Source organism: Myotis yumanensis, unplaced genomic scaffold, assembly GCF_028538775.1.
Source record: "Myotis yumanensis isolate MYYU_CA2020_CCGP unplaced genomic scaffold, mMyoYum1.0.hap1 SCAF_16, whole genome shotgun sequence".
NCBI classification, from domain to species: domain Eukaryota; kingdom Metazoa; phylum Chordata; class Mammalia; order Chiroptera; family Vespertilionidae; genus Myotis; species Myotis yumanensis.
In genome coordinates, this window is record NW_027223767.1 from 46,624,036 (window position 1) to 46,638,656 (window position 14,621).

At 45.0% G+C, this 14,621-nt stretch overlaps 1 protein-coding gene across 2 annotated transcripts in view; it reads left to right on the forward strand.

Annotated features, from left to right (window-relative positions):
* MAP2K6 (mitogen-activated protein kinase kinase 6) overlaps positions 1-14,621 on the forward strand; it is a 103,466-nt gene that overhangs the window by 75,184 nt on the left and 13,661 nt on the right. For both annotated transcript variants that reach the window (XM_070393111.1, XM_070393112.1), the window contains exons 8-11: positions 1,912-2,039; positions 3,454-3,531; positions 4,643-4,782; positions 10,137-10,182. In XM_070393111.1, the coding sequence (XP_070249212.1) occupies positions 1,912-2,039; positions 3,454-3,531; positions 4,643-4,782; positions 10,137-10,182 (392 nt within the window). The remainder of the gene's footprint in view (positions 1-1,911; positions 2,040-3,453; positions 3,532-4,642; positions 4,783-10,136; positions 10,183-14,621) is intronic.

Below are 14,621 nucleotides of genomic sequence, written 5' to 3' on the forward strand. Positions count from 1 at the left end.
AGCCTTTTCAGACTCCAGGAGGCAGGATAACTGAGAACAGTGGTAGATGTGTCTCTTCTTTCTTTCCCTCCTTCCCCTTTTCCTTCCAATCGACCTGTTATCTCTTTATCCATCCACCCACCCATATATCTATTCTTCCATCTTTCCTCAATCCACATATCTATCTACCCACTTTTCTCTGATACTCATTTCACCAAAAGTATGCAGCACTGTATTTTTGCAGCCCTATAATAGATTCCCTGAGAGGTATCTGAGAAGAAAATCTATTCTTATTAATGTTCTACATAGGAATTCTTGATAGAGAAATAAGCAGATATACAACAAACCCATGGAAGCACATGAGAAATATGCAGGTACCAAGTAGGGAATTAGTATAGGTAGAATATAAAACAAGGACATGATTTGTTCAACCAGGTTTTTGGAAAAATTAATGGAAAGTATTGATAGCTAATAAGGCATTGAATTTGGTAATTTTTATGTTCTCTGAGCCAGAAAATAATGTGAAATGCCTTCAAAGGATGCCTATTGCCATTATTATTCTTAAAAATTGGAAAAATCGGAAGGAAGAAGAGGAGGAGAAGAAGTGGGACAGAGTCCAGATAGGAAGAAAAATGTGGATTACCAACAAATGTGAACCTAATTTATAACGGTTTATTTTAAAATGATGAGATATTTCATCATATGAGAGAATGTATATACAATTAAACAATAAGGAAATGGAATGCATGCCTGCCATTCCATTGAAGGGGGGAATTATAAAGCATAATTGTAAAAGTTTTTAGAATAACTTTTTTTCCTAATTACATGGACTTTGTGAATAGTGTCCCAGGGGAACAATGCACTATAATTTTTAATTCCATTATCCAGAGATAACAACGGTTCATCTACTTGGGCAGGTGCCATATCTTTCCCAACTTAAGGATTTAGCAATACCCCTCCATCCACATGTATATTCTGTGACCTGCCTCATGGAGTCAGGAATATCTGAGTTCATGATGAGTTCCACTCTGTGGCCTCTGACACACCTCTTAAAGGGGCTTCAACCAACACTGGTTGGGTTTATTGTATTTGGTATATTGTTACGTCACAGTGTGCCCTTTCATTCCATGGGCTATTATTCCTGCACTAACTGTGCAGTAGATCATTCAAAACTGGGCTTTTAAAAATTTTGCCATTGTCATAAGAACACTTCACGTGAGATCTCCCATCATAAGAGAGTTTTAAGTTTACTGTATAGTGTTGTTCATTACAACGGTGTCCAGCAGGTCTCTAGGATTTATTTAGATAGAATAATTCAGACTATGCCCATGGAATTGGGCGTTTGATTCAGTAATAATTTGTCAGATTCTTACTATATGATGGGGGTTGGGAAGAATAAAGATGATAAAATAGAAGAAACAATTCCTTTCAAAAATACATATATTTTTATTGATTTCAGAGAGGAAGGGAGCAAAAGAGAGATAGAAACATCAGTGATGAGAGAGAACCATTGATTGGCTGCCTCCTGCATGTGCCCTGACTGTGAATCCAACTGTGACCTTCTGGTTTATAGATCAATGCTCAACCATTGAGCCATGCTGGCTGGGCTTTTCCTTCCTTCCTTCCTTCCTTCCTTCCTTCCTTCCTTCCTTCCTTTTCTTGTTTTTTTTTTTTTTTTTTTTTTTTTTTGAAACAGTTCTTATCCATTGGTGGCTTCACACAGTCCTATAAGAAAGACAACCCATGAAATAGAAATCAGGTTGAAAGTAATAAGAAGTATGTCAGTGAGTCAGGGGTGGCATTTACTCTTGTGTTGGCCATGGGGAAAGGAAGCTGAGGAGAAATGGAGATTTCAGGCCCTCTGGTGGTAGGTAGGGGCGATGCATCCTCAGAGCAGACTGGGATGATGCCTCTCCTTGTTCTTGCTTTCAGACGTCAAGCCTTCCAACGTGCTCATCAATGCTCTGGGCCAAGTGAAGATGTGCGACTTTGGCATCAGTGGCTACCTTGTGGACTCGGTGGCTAAAACTATCGATGCAGGATGCAAACCGTACATGGCTGTAAGTCCAGGGCTGGGGGTGGCGTCAGAATGCAAACCGCGCCAGGGAATAGGAATTGGATGGCTACAGGAGGGGAAATGGAAATGTAACTAAGGCCCTAACTGGTATCAGTAGATAGAGTGTTGGCCTGCGGACTTAAAGGTCCCAGGTTCGATTCTGGTCAAGGGCATGTACCTTGGTTGCAGGCACATCCCCAGGTGTGCAGGAGGCAGCTGATCGATGTTTCTCTCTCATCGATGTTTCTAACTCTCTATCCCTCTCCCTTCCTCTCTGTAAAAAATCAGTAATATATATATATATATATGAAATGTAACTAAGACCCAAGAAATACTCTGCATCTTCTTTTTTTTCTTAAACATTTCCTGTCTGAAATCCTCAGTCACTTGTTTTATATATATATATGAATCAAGCAAAAAGGTATATTGTTTGAAACAAAAACAAACAAATAAAAAGATATACTGTTTGAAAAACATGTAAATAATGCATGCCACCCACACATTTTCCCACCCTGAGTCGAAGGGTGTGTCACCTTGTTTGTTGAGGGCAGAACAGTAAAAAGAATTTAAATGACCCAAGTGAATCATTCAGGTTAGTCTGGGAGAAACTCATAGCTGTGAGGATTCACTGCTGTCAGCAGAGACCTGGGGGTCCCCTTTAACTTACAGGACTCCTACTGTGTTCAATGTTGAAATGGGATTTGTGTTTGGAAATTAAAAACCTCTTGTCCCTGTTTAACTACAAGTGGGTCAGTTTATTAACACCAGACAGTAGCCCAGGGACTCTTACTAATTTTTTTTTTTCCCACTGAGTTCTGGACTGTTAGACTGTTGGTATTTTTTGTGAGGTTTTTTTTTTAGGATGTTTCCTTTCTTTTTTTAAAAAAAATATATATTTTATTGATTTCAGAGAGGAAGGGAGAGGGAGAGAGAGATAGAAACATCAGTGATGAGAGAGAATCAGTGATGGGCTGCCTCCTGCACGCCCCCCACTGGAGATCGAGCCCGAAACCCAGGCAAGTGCCCTGATCGGGAATCGAACTATGACCTTCTGGTTCATAGCTCCATGCTCAGTCACTGTGCCACACCGACTGGGCGAGACTGTTGGTGTTTTTAACAAGGAACAGTCTAGACTGGCAAAGCCGCTGGACATCCCGTTTCTTCTGAAGGAAAATGAAAACCAGTTTTGAATTGTGAGGGGACTATAATTTATTCTTGTCTCCAAGAAGAAGACTAATGTAGAGTGAGGGCAAGAGCTGTGGCAGCATTGATATTTATTGTCGTTGGTGAGCCTGCTTGGCCTGGGAGGCAGCGTTTACAGCTTCAGACAACTCACTTGGCAGCGGGTGCTGCCCTCACCCCCAGAGACTTTATTGAGCTAAGAATGTCACCTCTGTCTTTTTCTGTCCCCTCTCCAGCCGGAAAGGATAAACCCGGAGCTCAACCAGAAGGGCTACAGTGTGAAGTCTGACATTTGGAGCCTGGGCATCACCATGGTAGCGCATGATAACCATCGTGGGCGATGAGGTTCTGGGCAGTCGTCCTATGTGCTGGGCTTGGGCATCCTTTGTGCCTGAGATGGCAGGGGGTTCTGAGTGGCAGTGGCTTGCAGTAGGTGCAGGAGGAATGCAGGGCTGGGATTGGGCAGACCCCGTTGTGCTCTTTGTTCCACCTCCCAGTAGCCGTATGCCCTTGCGTAGGTGATGGACTGTCTAACGGTTCTCATCTGTAAAATGAGAGGGTCCGACGACCGCTCCCGGTAGTTTCCTTAAAATTAAATTATTCTCATCAAGGGTCAAGGAAGCTTAAGCCACTCAAAAGAGTGCCAGTGCGTGTGGACCCTGTAAGAGCTGTGTCCGCCAGGACGTATGCATCTCCTAATCTGGCTGTGATAGACGTCTTGGCTGCCGAGGTCAGGTGCAGCGAAACGACATGATAAAATAGTGTGATTTCCAGAGGCTCAGCCCTCAAGTTCTCCGATCAGTGCCTGGTGACTGTAGTGACGGTGGATGCTCACTGTACCGCCAGGGTCTGAGTTCTCCACGGCGCTCCTGGCTCCTTCCCAGGCGCAGCAGCTGTTTAATCCGAGAGTTACTTCACGTCCCTGCCCAGCAGACATGTGATCTATGACAGCAAAGCGGCCTTTATTCAAGTCCAAAAAAAGATCAGTCCTTGGGTCCTCCGTTGTTTTTATTTCGTTCCCGGGAGGGACCTGCAGGTGGCAGCAGATGTACACAGCTCTAGAAGCCTTAGGGCCGAGAATCACTTTTTGGACTGAAAGGTGGAAAACCCGGTTGCTTTAAATCTCGAAGTGTAAGACTGTGGCCTGTCACTTTAAAGTGCCACCGTAGGTTAGGGGGAGGACTCGGTTTTAAACAGGCTTAGGAAGATTATATTTGACCATCCCTAGCACTAGGAATCGGTGGGGGTGGGGTGGGGGGGGGGGGCGGAATTTGCTACAGAACTTATGATTAGTTTCTTTTCTCCTAAAATTGTACTTGAACTTCCCCATGGTTTCTCCCCCCTGGTTCTCCTGGGGGAAGACACAGCGGATTCCGTAGGGAACCCCAATTTCAGCGTCATCTCCTTTTCTCCTCTCCCCCCCAGATTGAGTTGGCCATCCTTCGGTTTCCCTACGATTCATGGGGAACTCCTTTCCAGCAGCTCAAACAGGTGGTGGAGGAGCCGTCACCACAGCTGCCCGCAGACAAGTTCTCCGAAGAGTTTGTCGACTTTACCTCGCAGTGGTAAGAAAACTCGTCTCCCAGGTGCCCGGGCGCAGGAAGAGCAGTTCTGAGAAGTTCCTCCATCGGGTCTAGTCCATCACGCATGCATTCATTCCAGCGCATTTGTGGAGCGAGCCCTCGGAGCTGGAGCAACAGAGATGCCTCCATCCAGCCCCTGCCCTCACTGAGCTCAGGCTGTGGCAGGCCCAGGGGTGGAGATATTTCTAGAGTATTTGGGGAGCTCAGAGGAAAGGCGTTGGGGTGGCGTTTCTGGAGGAGGTAAATCCTGAGCTGACACCACGTGACGTGATGTCCAAGAGAAAGGCAAGGAGGGGAGGGGAGGGTATTCCAAGCAGGAGAAACCTCGTGCCTCATGGCATAAAAGGGAAAAACTCTGTTACGAGAGGGCTAAGCAATTGGATGTTGATTAGGACATAAAGAGAAAGATGGTGGGACCCATTGGAGGTTCAGGGGTGGGCAGGAGGTAAGACGCAAAGGATTACCTCTGATGAGAAGGCAGTGGCTAGTTGCAGAGTGTTACTCAGGTACCTAGAAGTCTCGAAAGCACTTCCAGCGTTTGGTAGGCTGTCTCCTACAGAGTACGTGCTAACTGGCTCTACATGCCCCCGTGGTATGACAGACAGCATTAGGGGTCTGAGAAGGGAATGCAAAGATGGTTGGAGTGGAAAGATAAAAGGAGCCATACGGATGCTGTAAACTTTGTATCAACATTGCCAGCGGAATGGAGGAAAGTAGGAGAGGGAGCGGTTTTCTCCAGAAAATCTCATGGTTTCTGTTTGCATAGGGACCATGGTGCCTAATGTACTTGGATGCTAATGATCTTTGTGAGGGGTGCTGGGAAGGGATGCGAAAAGAAAGCACAGAATAGAGCCAAGTGAGCTTATTTGGGCATCCTGCAGAAGCAGGGAAGCATTAGGGGGCGGGGGACATCAGAGAAGGGGTCCGGCCCAGCTGGGACTCTTGGAGAGGATCCGTGCTGGCCACTTGCTGCTGAGGAAGGGGCTGGGGATCTGAAGGCTGTTGGAGGGTACAGCGTCTTCATGCCCCTTGGCCTCCATGTTCTCTGGAGGAAGCGTTCTGAATACAGCTTTTATTGGGAAACATCCTGAGACAAAGCAACTGTCTGTAGCTGGTGAAACTGAGGCCTCTTGGACTTTTGGTTAGCTCTAGCCCCATGCCACCCTTGAGGTCTGAGGGTGGCCTGCCGTTGTCTGTCTGTGTTTTGGCGGAATGATTTTATGAATGGCTCAGATCTTTGTGGAAGCGTTTTAATTTTTTTGTATGTATTAGCACACAAATGCCTACCTCCCGTCATGGCAGTCTAATTGTTTCACTTGTGTTAGCACTGAGAGTTTTAAGTTTGATCTGGAGCCGGGTGGAAAGAGTGAGAAAATCATCGTAACCTAAGGGCACCTCTTCTTTTCCACGATGGAGGAAGAGGCTGTTACCTCAACCTCTGAGGGCAGCTCCCTTTTATGGTGGGTTCTCCATTTTCCTACATAGAAAACTGTGTTTTTGAGACACCTCTTCATGAAAGGACCCTTTTTGGAGTGATCGCCATGGATTTTTTTATATTTTTATGACCTAGGCCTTGATTCTTCAACACATCTCAAAAAGCCCCAACTCTTTATTGTAAGTGAGGATGGGGACTCCAGATTTGGAAAGTGAAGGATTTAATATCCAATTTCGAGATGAATATATCTATGCTTTTGGCGCCAACATCTGTCTCTGGACTAACCGTTCACCTAGAAGAAAAGGGGTATATTGCTCACAGCCTAGTTCTCCATCAGAGGATTCGTGAGCTCTCAGGAGAGGCGTCCTCCCTAAGCATTCGATGACATCATAGTGGTGCTCCGTTCCATACAACTTCATCCAAGGGATCCACTTGGAAGCCACTGTCCTCAGATTGAATATGTGGGGTATCAGTTTGTGTGGTGTGTGGGCGGAGTAGGAAGCTCTCGCAGGGGAGTTAGCTCTAGAGCCCAGAGATCCAGCTGCTTGATTTCTTTTGCAATAACATCAGAGAAACATAATCTCGAGGGAAGGTGTGGAGGAAAGAAAACGTTACGGCGTTTATTCCTCATGAACTTGAAGGAAAAAACCACAATAAACATCCAGCCCTTCCTTGGTGTACTTACTTTGAAATAGGGACTACTGAATGGGGTTGTCTTCTCCTTCCCCGCCCCCCGCCCCCACATGTGGCTTTCCTATCACAGGGGTTTTAAAGGGTTCCTGGTGTCAGTCATGCCGGCCATGGATACCTCGTTGGGGGTTTCATCCCAGAGAAGTCTGATAGAGAAGCCATGCGGTCTAGCCCAGCAGAAGGTTAAACAAATGGGTCTCTCCAGGCAACGGGATCCTGGCAGGCTTACATTGTTCACCGCAGCCCCTTCCTATAGTCTCCAGGCTTGGGGACTGATGGAGGTCACTGGAGGACTGATGGAGGTCACTGGAGACACCCCGCCCTCCCCCCCCGCCCCCCCCCCACAGAACACCAGAGCAGCTTGGCTTTGGTTCTACTCTCCCTTCAGGCCGGTGGAAGAGGCTCTGCCCAGCTGACCCGCCTAGGGGCACGTTGGCGTGTGTTGGAGGCCCACCCGGACATTGACACTGTCTGACTCAGAGGAACTAGTATAAAACAGAGACAAGCAAATATAGTTCCCAACTTGTTCAGGAAGGACAGTAAAAGAGGCACTGGCTATGTATTTAGCTGATGACATATGTATGGCTTGAAAGGCAGTGTGTGTGTTTATTTTGTGGATGTACTGCTTAGCCTTCTTGGAAACGATGGAGGGTGTGGGGGGGTGGGGGGGGGTGGGGGGTGGGGAGGGCAGATTCAAGCAGACAGAAATCCTCCGGTCAGCACAAACTCGAGCCTAGCAATCCTCAAGAGAGCATGAAGCTGCCTTTCAGTGTTGGCTACGGTCAGGAGCGTGTGTTGTGGCATTTGGATGAAGAATTAGGGCTGTGAGCTAATTGCACGCTTGAAAATGACAAGCCACTTGAAAATTCAAATGTCTTGACTCAGATCCAAAAGAAATCAGTGTCGCTTTGAGCTCCGCCGTTGTTATTTTATACTGAATTTCAAGCACTTCCTATTGAACATGGAAGTGCCTTTCCCCCTAACCTGACACGGAGTATTGTGCGATTCCGAGGACATGTTTTGACGTGTTCTCAATTTGGAAGGTAGAGTGGGTTCTGTCGGCTACATTAATGCAATAAACAGCCTTGGTTTGCTGTGTACATATTTTCTGTCAGCGCTGCAGTGGTGCTCACGGTAAATTTTGAGCTTCCTGATTAGTGGCTGTAAGTTGAGACCTAGCCTGCTGACCAGCAATCTCTGAGATTTCAGGAGTCCTTAACCCATTATGACGGATCCACTTGGGAGAGTTGCCCACATTTTCTTTATACAGATTAGAAAAAAAATACTGGAGAAATTTTCTTATACTCTTCCTGACTTAAAATTACCTCTCCTTAAAAAACGGAAGTTTTAAGTTCTCCTACCTGAAAAGAAAAGAGATGGTAAGTTCATTACCAAATGGATCTTTGCCATCGGGAACCACTGGGAGAGCCCAGTGGAATCTCAGGAAACAGGGACACGCAGAGGCGTGAGTGGGAGTGACAAGGCCTCATTCATCTCACCCAGGCACAACTTCCCATGTCAGTCCACCTCCACCGTTGATAATTCCTCTTTCTAATCCCCTCTTATTTTTATCCTCCGTTGAGATGAAACTTTCTCTCATAGGTGGTCTGGTCAGTGGGGTCGCTAGGTCCTAGATCAGCCCTCAGTTCCAGACTGAAACTTCTCTCCTCACATCTACCTGTACCCTGCCCCAGGTTCCCTGGCTTCTACCCACAGCATTGCCCGGAATAAACTGGTAGGCTGCTTTAAGTTGTCTCGGTTCAAAAGTTTCCTCTTTTCCTTCATTTCATTTTGTTTTAAGCCACAGTTTCTCAAAGCGTCTCAACTACTCCACTCTCCTATGGCTCTGTACCTGCTCCCATCCCCTCCTCATTGTTGGGCTCCGTGTCTGGAGCAGCGCTCATCCTGGGTCTCATGTGCTCAGAGTGATCCATGAACACAGGTCCCAGCCGCCTCCAGCACCAGGCCACCTTCCTCTCCATCCGTGTACGATTTTGTGGCCAAATGGGCAAGGGCAGTGTGTAGGTTGCCTGGCAAATCCGTTTTCAAAATCATCCTTTTCTCCATTCTGTAACCTGGGATTCCAACTCCAAATAAACCACTTCTTTTATTTTATTTTTTTTCCATGGTAAGGCTGGGGATGGATTCAGGGGTAGGTGGAAGGGCAGGTCTCTTCCGATGGCAGTTTTATTGCTTTTGTCTCCGAATATCCAATGTTATTAAAATGTCTGTGTCTGTAGACAGCTAAGTGAAGGGGAGCCACTGGATAGGAGCCCATGACCACAAAGTATTGTAAGAAGAGAAATTGCTAAGTCACTAGCCGTGACTTTCTCTTTCAGGGCACGCAAAGAGTTGGAAACAAGCACCCTTACCTTAGACCAGCGGTTCTCAACCTGTGGGTCGCGACCCCTTTGGGGATCGAACGACCCTTTCACAGGGGTCGCCTAAGACCATCAGAAAACACATATATAATTACATATTGTTTTTGTGATGAATCACTGTGCTTTAATTATGTTCAATTTATAACAATGAAAATACATCCTGCATATCAGATATTTACATGACGATTCATAACAGTAGAAAAATTACAGTTATGAAGTAGCAACGAAAATAATTTTATGGTTGGGGGTCACCACAACATGAGGAACTGTATTAAAGGGTCACGGCATTAGGAAGGTTGAGAACCACTGCCTTAGACATTTTATTGGGAGTATTGCTTCTGTCTCAGGCAGGTTTGGCTAAGAATGTATAAAAACAAATTATATGTTCAGGGGATTGGGAGCAAGGAGAACAAGGTATTGAAGATAGGGAAGAGATAACAGACGTAATATAAGGAATACCTGCCAAGTTCTTTGCCAGTGGGGGTGGAGTACAAATTGTTTTGAAGGAAAGTAGATGTGTATTTTGAAATAGAATGGCTTTAGATCAGAAAAGCTAGTTTATACATCATTGGTAAAGTACCAAAGGAAAGTAAACACACAGACGCACACACACTCACACACCTGTTCTTTCCTGTAAGGTACACACGGAGTGATTTAAGATATAACTTGTAAATATAATAGAAGAGGAAAGTCAAGATAGGAGATCTTTGGTTTCAGTATGTTTTTAAAGCGGGTTGTGTTTAGTGTTCTACAAGTTCTGAAATCCTAGGCTAGTGAAAATGCAGATGATTTCTAGATTTTAATGTGATTAATTTTTTTTTTCCTTTAAGCTTGAAGAAGAATTCCAAAGAACGGCCAACGTATCCAGAGCTTATGGTGAGTACTGTTAGCGTCATCAACATGTCCAAACTAACAGGGAGTAGCGATAAAGTACCTGATACCTAAATCACAATCGAACAACCATAGTGGAAGAGCTGACTGACTCATTGAGATATTGATAACTGGAATAAAACTGAAGAAAAAAACAAATAAACCATTGAGCCCTTCATTTGTCCTAAATCCTCCTGTATTATAACATGGGCCATGTTAACAGCTTTAGCAAACTTTCCATGCTGATAAACAATAGCATCTAGGCCAAATATGTCTATAAAATTTACATTTTCAAATGTTAAAGACAGGAAGAGTCATATATCCTATATAATAAAAGGGTAATATGCAAATTGACCCTCATGGTGGATTGACTGGTCACTATGATGTGCACTCACCACCAGGAGGCAGACGCTCAATGCAGGAGCTGTCCCCTGGTGGTCAGTGTGCTCCCACAGGGGGAGCACCACTCAGCCAGAAGCTGAGCTCACGGGTGGTGAGCGCAGTGGCAGTGGTGGGAGCCTCTCCTGCCTCCTCTGCAGTACTAAGGATGTCTGACTACGGCTTAGGGGAGTGGGCCTAAGCCACAATTGGACATCCCCCAAGGGGTCCAGGGCTGCTAGAGGAATGTCTGACTGCCAGCTTAGGCCCAGTCCCCCAGGGAGTGGGCCTAAGCCGGCAGATGGACATCCCCTAAGGGGTCCCAGACTGTGAGAAGGAACAGGCCAGGCTGAGGGACTCCTCTCCCCGAGTGCACGAATTTTCATGCACCAGGCCTCTAGTTACTATATAAAATGAAGGAAAGCATGATTTAAAGGATTTTAACATTGAAAGACATGTCAATGCTATGTGACTGATTTTTGATAAAATATTTAGGATTATTTGGAGGAATTTCTTTTTGATGGGTGTTTAGGGAGGAAAGAATCCCTTCATTTTTTTCCTTCTGTTTTTTACTGTAGTGGAGAAAAGACAGAGACGTAATCATCTGAATTATATGACTTCAGCATTCACAGTTCACCATCTGCATGACCTGTGGAAATAAGACTTCCAAGTTGTTGTTTTAAAATAGTTTCTCTTAAGTTGTGGTACCTTCTTTTATAAGCTAATTACAAAGGATTCTTTAACATAGATGGCAGGCAACTAGACAGACTTGGCAGTCTGTATCTCAGTGTATGTTGAGTGTGGGAGGAACACTTTTTTTTTTTGAAAAATTATAAAATTTAGACTATTTACTAATGTTTCTTAAACACTCCCCCCCCTCCCAGATTTGTTACAGTTATCAAGGTTTTAATTGTAGCAGGGGATGGAAGAGTTCTGTTCATGCACTCTGCAGAAGAGAGGAGAGAAAACATTGACACCTTTCTTACTAGACCACAGGTACCCAGCAGGCATACAATGCTTGCTTGCTCCGATCCCATCCCACTCTCAAGCAGTGCTCTGCTCAGCTTCAAGACCGATCAGGGCAGGTGTAGAGGGGCAGGTTACTGATTCCTCTGAGCAAGAGGTATGGTGAGGTGGCTCCAACTTGGAAAAAGGAGCTTGTTGGCCATTTGTATATCTTCTTTGGAAAAATGTCTATTCAGGTCCTTTGCCTATTTTTAAGTCAAACTTTTTTTTTCTATTTAGTTTTACATGTTCTTTATCTATTGTGGATAGGATATTAATCCCTTATCAGACACATGGTTTGCAAATATTTTCTCCCGTTCTGTAGATTGCCCTTTCTTTTTGTTGATGGTTTCTTTGGCTATGCAGAAGCATTTTAGTTTGATGTGATCCCACTTGTGGATTTTTGCCAACAAGTACATGAAAAGGTTCTTACTATTACTAATCATGAGAGAACTACAAATGAAAACCAACATGAGATATCATCTCACACTGTTAGAATGGCTTTTATAAAAAAGACAAGAGATAAGTGTTAGCGGGGATATGGAGAAAAGAGAACCCTTGTGCACTGTTGGTGAGAATGTAAATTGGTACAGCCACTATGGGAAGCAGTGTGGAGGTTCCTCAAAAAAATTAAAATTAGAACTATCATATCATTTAGCAATTCTACTTCTGGGTGTATATTTGAAGGGAATAAAATCACTGTCTCAATGAGGTATCTGCACCCCCAGATTTATTGCAGCATTATTTATAACAAGAGGCCTGGTACACAGATTTGTGCACCAGTGGGGTCCCTCGGCCTGGCCTGTGGGGATAGGGCCAAAACTGGCAGTCTAACATCCCTCAAGGGGTCCCAGAGTGCAAGAGGGTATTCTGCAAAGTTGCTGTCACTCAGCAGGTCCCACATTGAGCGTCTGCCCCCTGGTGGTCAATGCACGTCATAGCTACCAGTTGGATGGTCGAACTGTTGGCTGGTTGGCCAGTTGCTTAGGCTTTTGTATATAGAGTAGAGGCCCAGTGCACAGATTTTTGCACCGGGGGCAGGGGCGTCCCTTGGCCAGGCCTGCACTCTCTCGCAATCTGGGACCCATCAGGGGATATCGGAGAGCCATTTTCAGTCCGATCCCCACAGGCCAGGCCGAGGGACCCCACTGGTGCATAAATCCGTACACTGGGCCTCTAGTATGCATATAAGATCTTTGGATAATCTCTTCCCACCCTCTCCTCTCCCCCCCTCCCTCTGAGATCCATCAGTCTGTTCTATGTTTCCATGCCTGTGCATTGAGCCTCTGCCCCCTGGTGGTCATTGCGCATACTGGCCAGTCAGCCAGTCAGTCAGTCGCTTAGGCTTTTATATATATAGATAGATAGTCAAGGCATGGAAATAGTCTAAATGTCTGTTGATGGATAAATAAAGAAATTGTGATACACACACACACACACACACACACACACACACTAGAACATTAATTCAGTAAAAAAAAAAGAAACTGTGGCACAGCGGTATGGCTCAGTGGTTGAGTATCAACCTATGACTCAGGAGGTCACAGTACGATTCCTGGCCAAGGCACATGCCTGGGTTCCAGGTTCAATCCCCATCTGGGAGCAGGCAGCTGATCAATGATTCTCGTCATTGATGCCTCTATTGCTCGCTCTCTCCCTCTCCCTTTCTGAAATTGGTAAAAACATATTTTTTTAAAAGAAGGAAATTCTGCTCTTTGCAACACCATGGATGAAGCTTGAGGATATTATGCTAAGTGAAATAAGTCAGACAGAAAAATAAATACTGTATGACCTCACTTATTTGAGGATCCTGAGAAAGAAAGGAAGGAAGAAAGGAAGAAAGGAAGGAAGGAAGGAAGGAAGGAATTCTAACTCCTGAGTAGATGGCCCTTGTAGAAAAGGCAGCCCCTGCGACTCAGCATTCTCCCAGCTTTATTAAATTAAGACCCCCAATCGAGGGGGAAAAGATGAGTAATCCTTGAGAAAATCTTAGCATACTACATGTTCAGGTTGACTATTCGCCCTGATCAGGTATTTAATAGCCAGCCGGCAGCCATTTCTGCCCTGGGTTCCCCTTTTTGGTTTGCTTATGTAACCCCCAGAGCAATAGAAATGAATTTCACATAAAGTGCAGCAGACATGAGTGGTCCCTGTGGGGTCCTATGGAGCCAGGACTCCTATTGGAAGCTTGCCTTGTTTGTCAGTATTTTCATGTATAAGAAGAACATTTCCTATATGTTTCTGGCTATTTAAAATGGAAAACTTTTTTTTTTTCTTCTTCTAAGAGACCTCTTATCAGAGGTTTCAGTGGAAAATACTAAAGAAAAAAATGCTGATTTCTAACTTAACATACCTCGGCCGCCGCTGTTGAATTCTACCTTCCCTGTGTATTCTAACGCTGTAGTCTTCTGTGGTCTGCATATTAATGTTGTCAGGTTGTGTGGGCAGCCCTTTGCTTGTATGGCGTTAGTCTCTGTGGACTGGAACTGGACTTGCCTTTTAAGGCCATAACGGCTCTTTGCTTTTCTGTGGAATTGAGGTTTTTAAGTGGAAAATCTGAGTCCAAGTTCTTTGACTTCAGTGTTGGGAAAGCACTTGCTGAGAGGCCATTGTTTAGGTTGTAGGAGTTGGTGAAGAGGTAGAAAAGACAGAAATCCCCTTTTCAGGTGAAGGACACTATAATTAAGGCCCCAACCCAGACATGTACCTCTTATAGAAATCTCAAGTGTTTTTCCTTCTAACTTGGATTGAGTGGGTGTATTTGCTTTCCTATCATCTCGTTTGCTTGTTCTCTCAGACTCCCATTGGGGGACATGACTCAGTAGGATTTGTTCTTCTACAGCAAGGGCCAGCCAGCTTTTTCTGTAAAGGGTTAGATAGTAAGTGTTTTTGGCTTTGTGGGACTGCTCACTTCTGTTGTTTGAGTGTGAGAGTAGCCATATTCAGTATGTAAACAAATGGGTCTGCCGTGTGCCAATAAAACTTTATTTGGAAAACAGGCAGTGGGCTAGATTTGGACCCCGGACCACCGGTGGTCGACCCCTGTCCCAGATGATAACCAC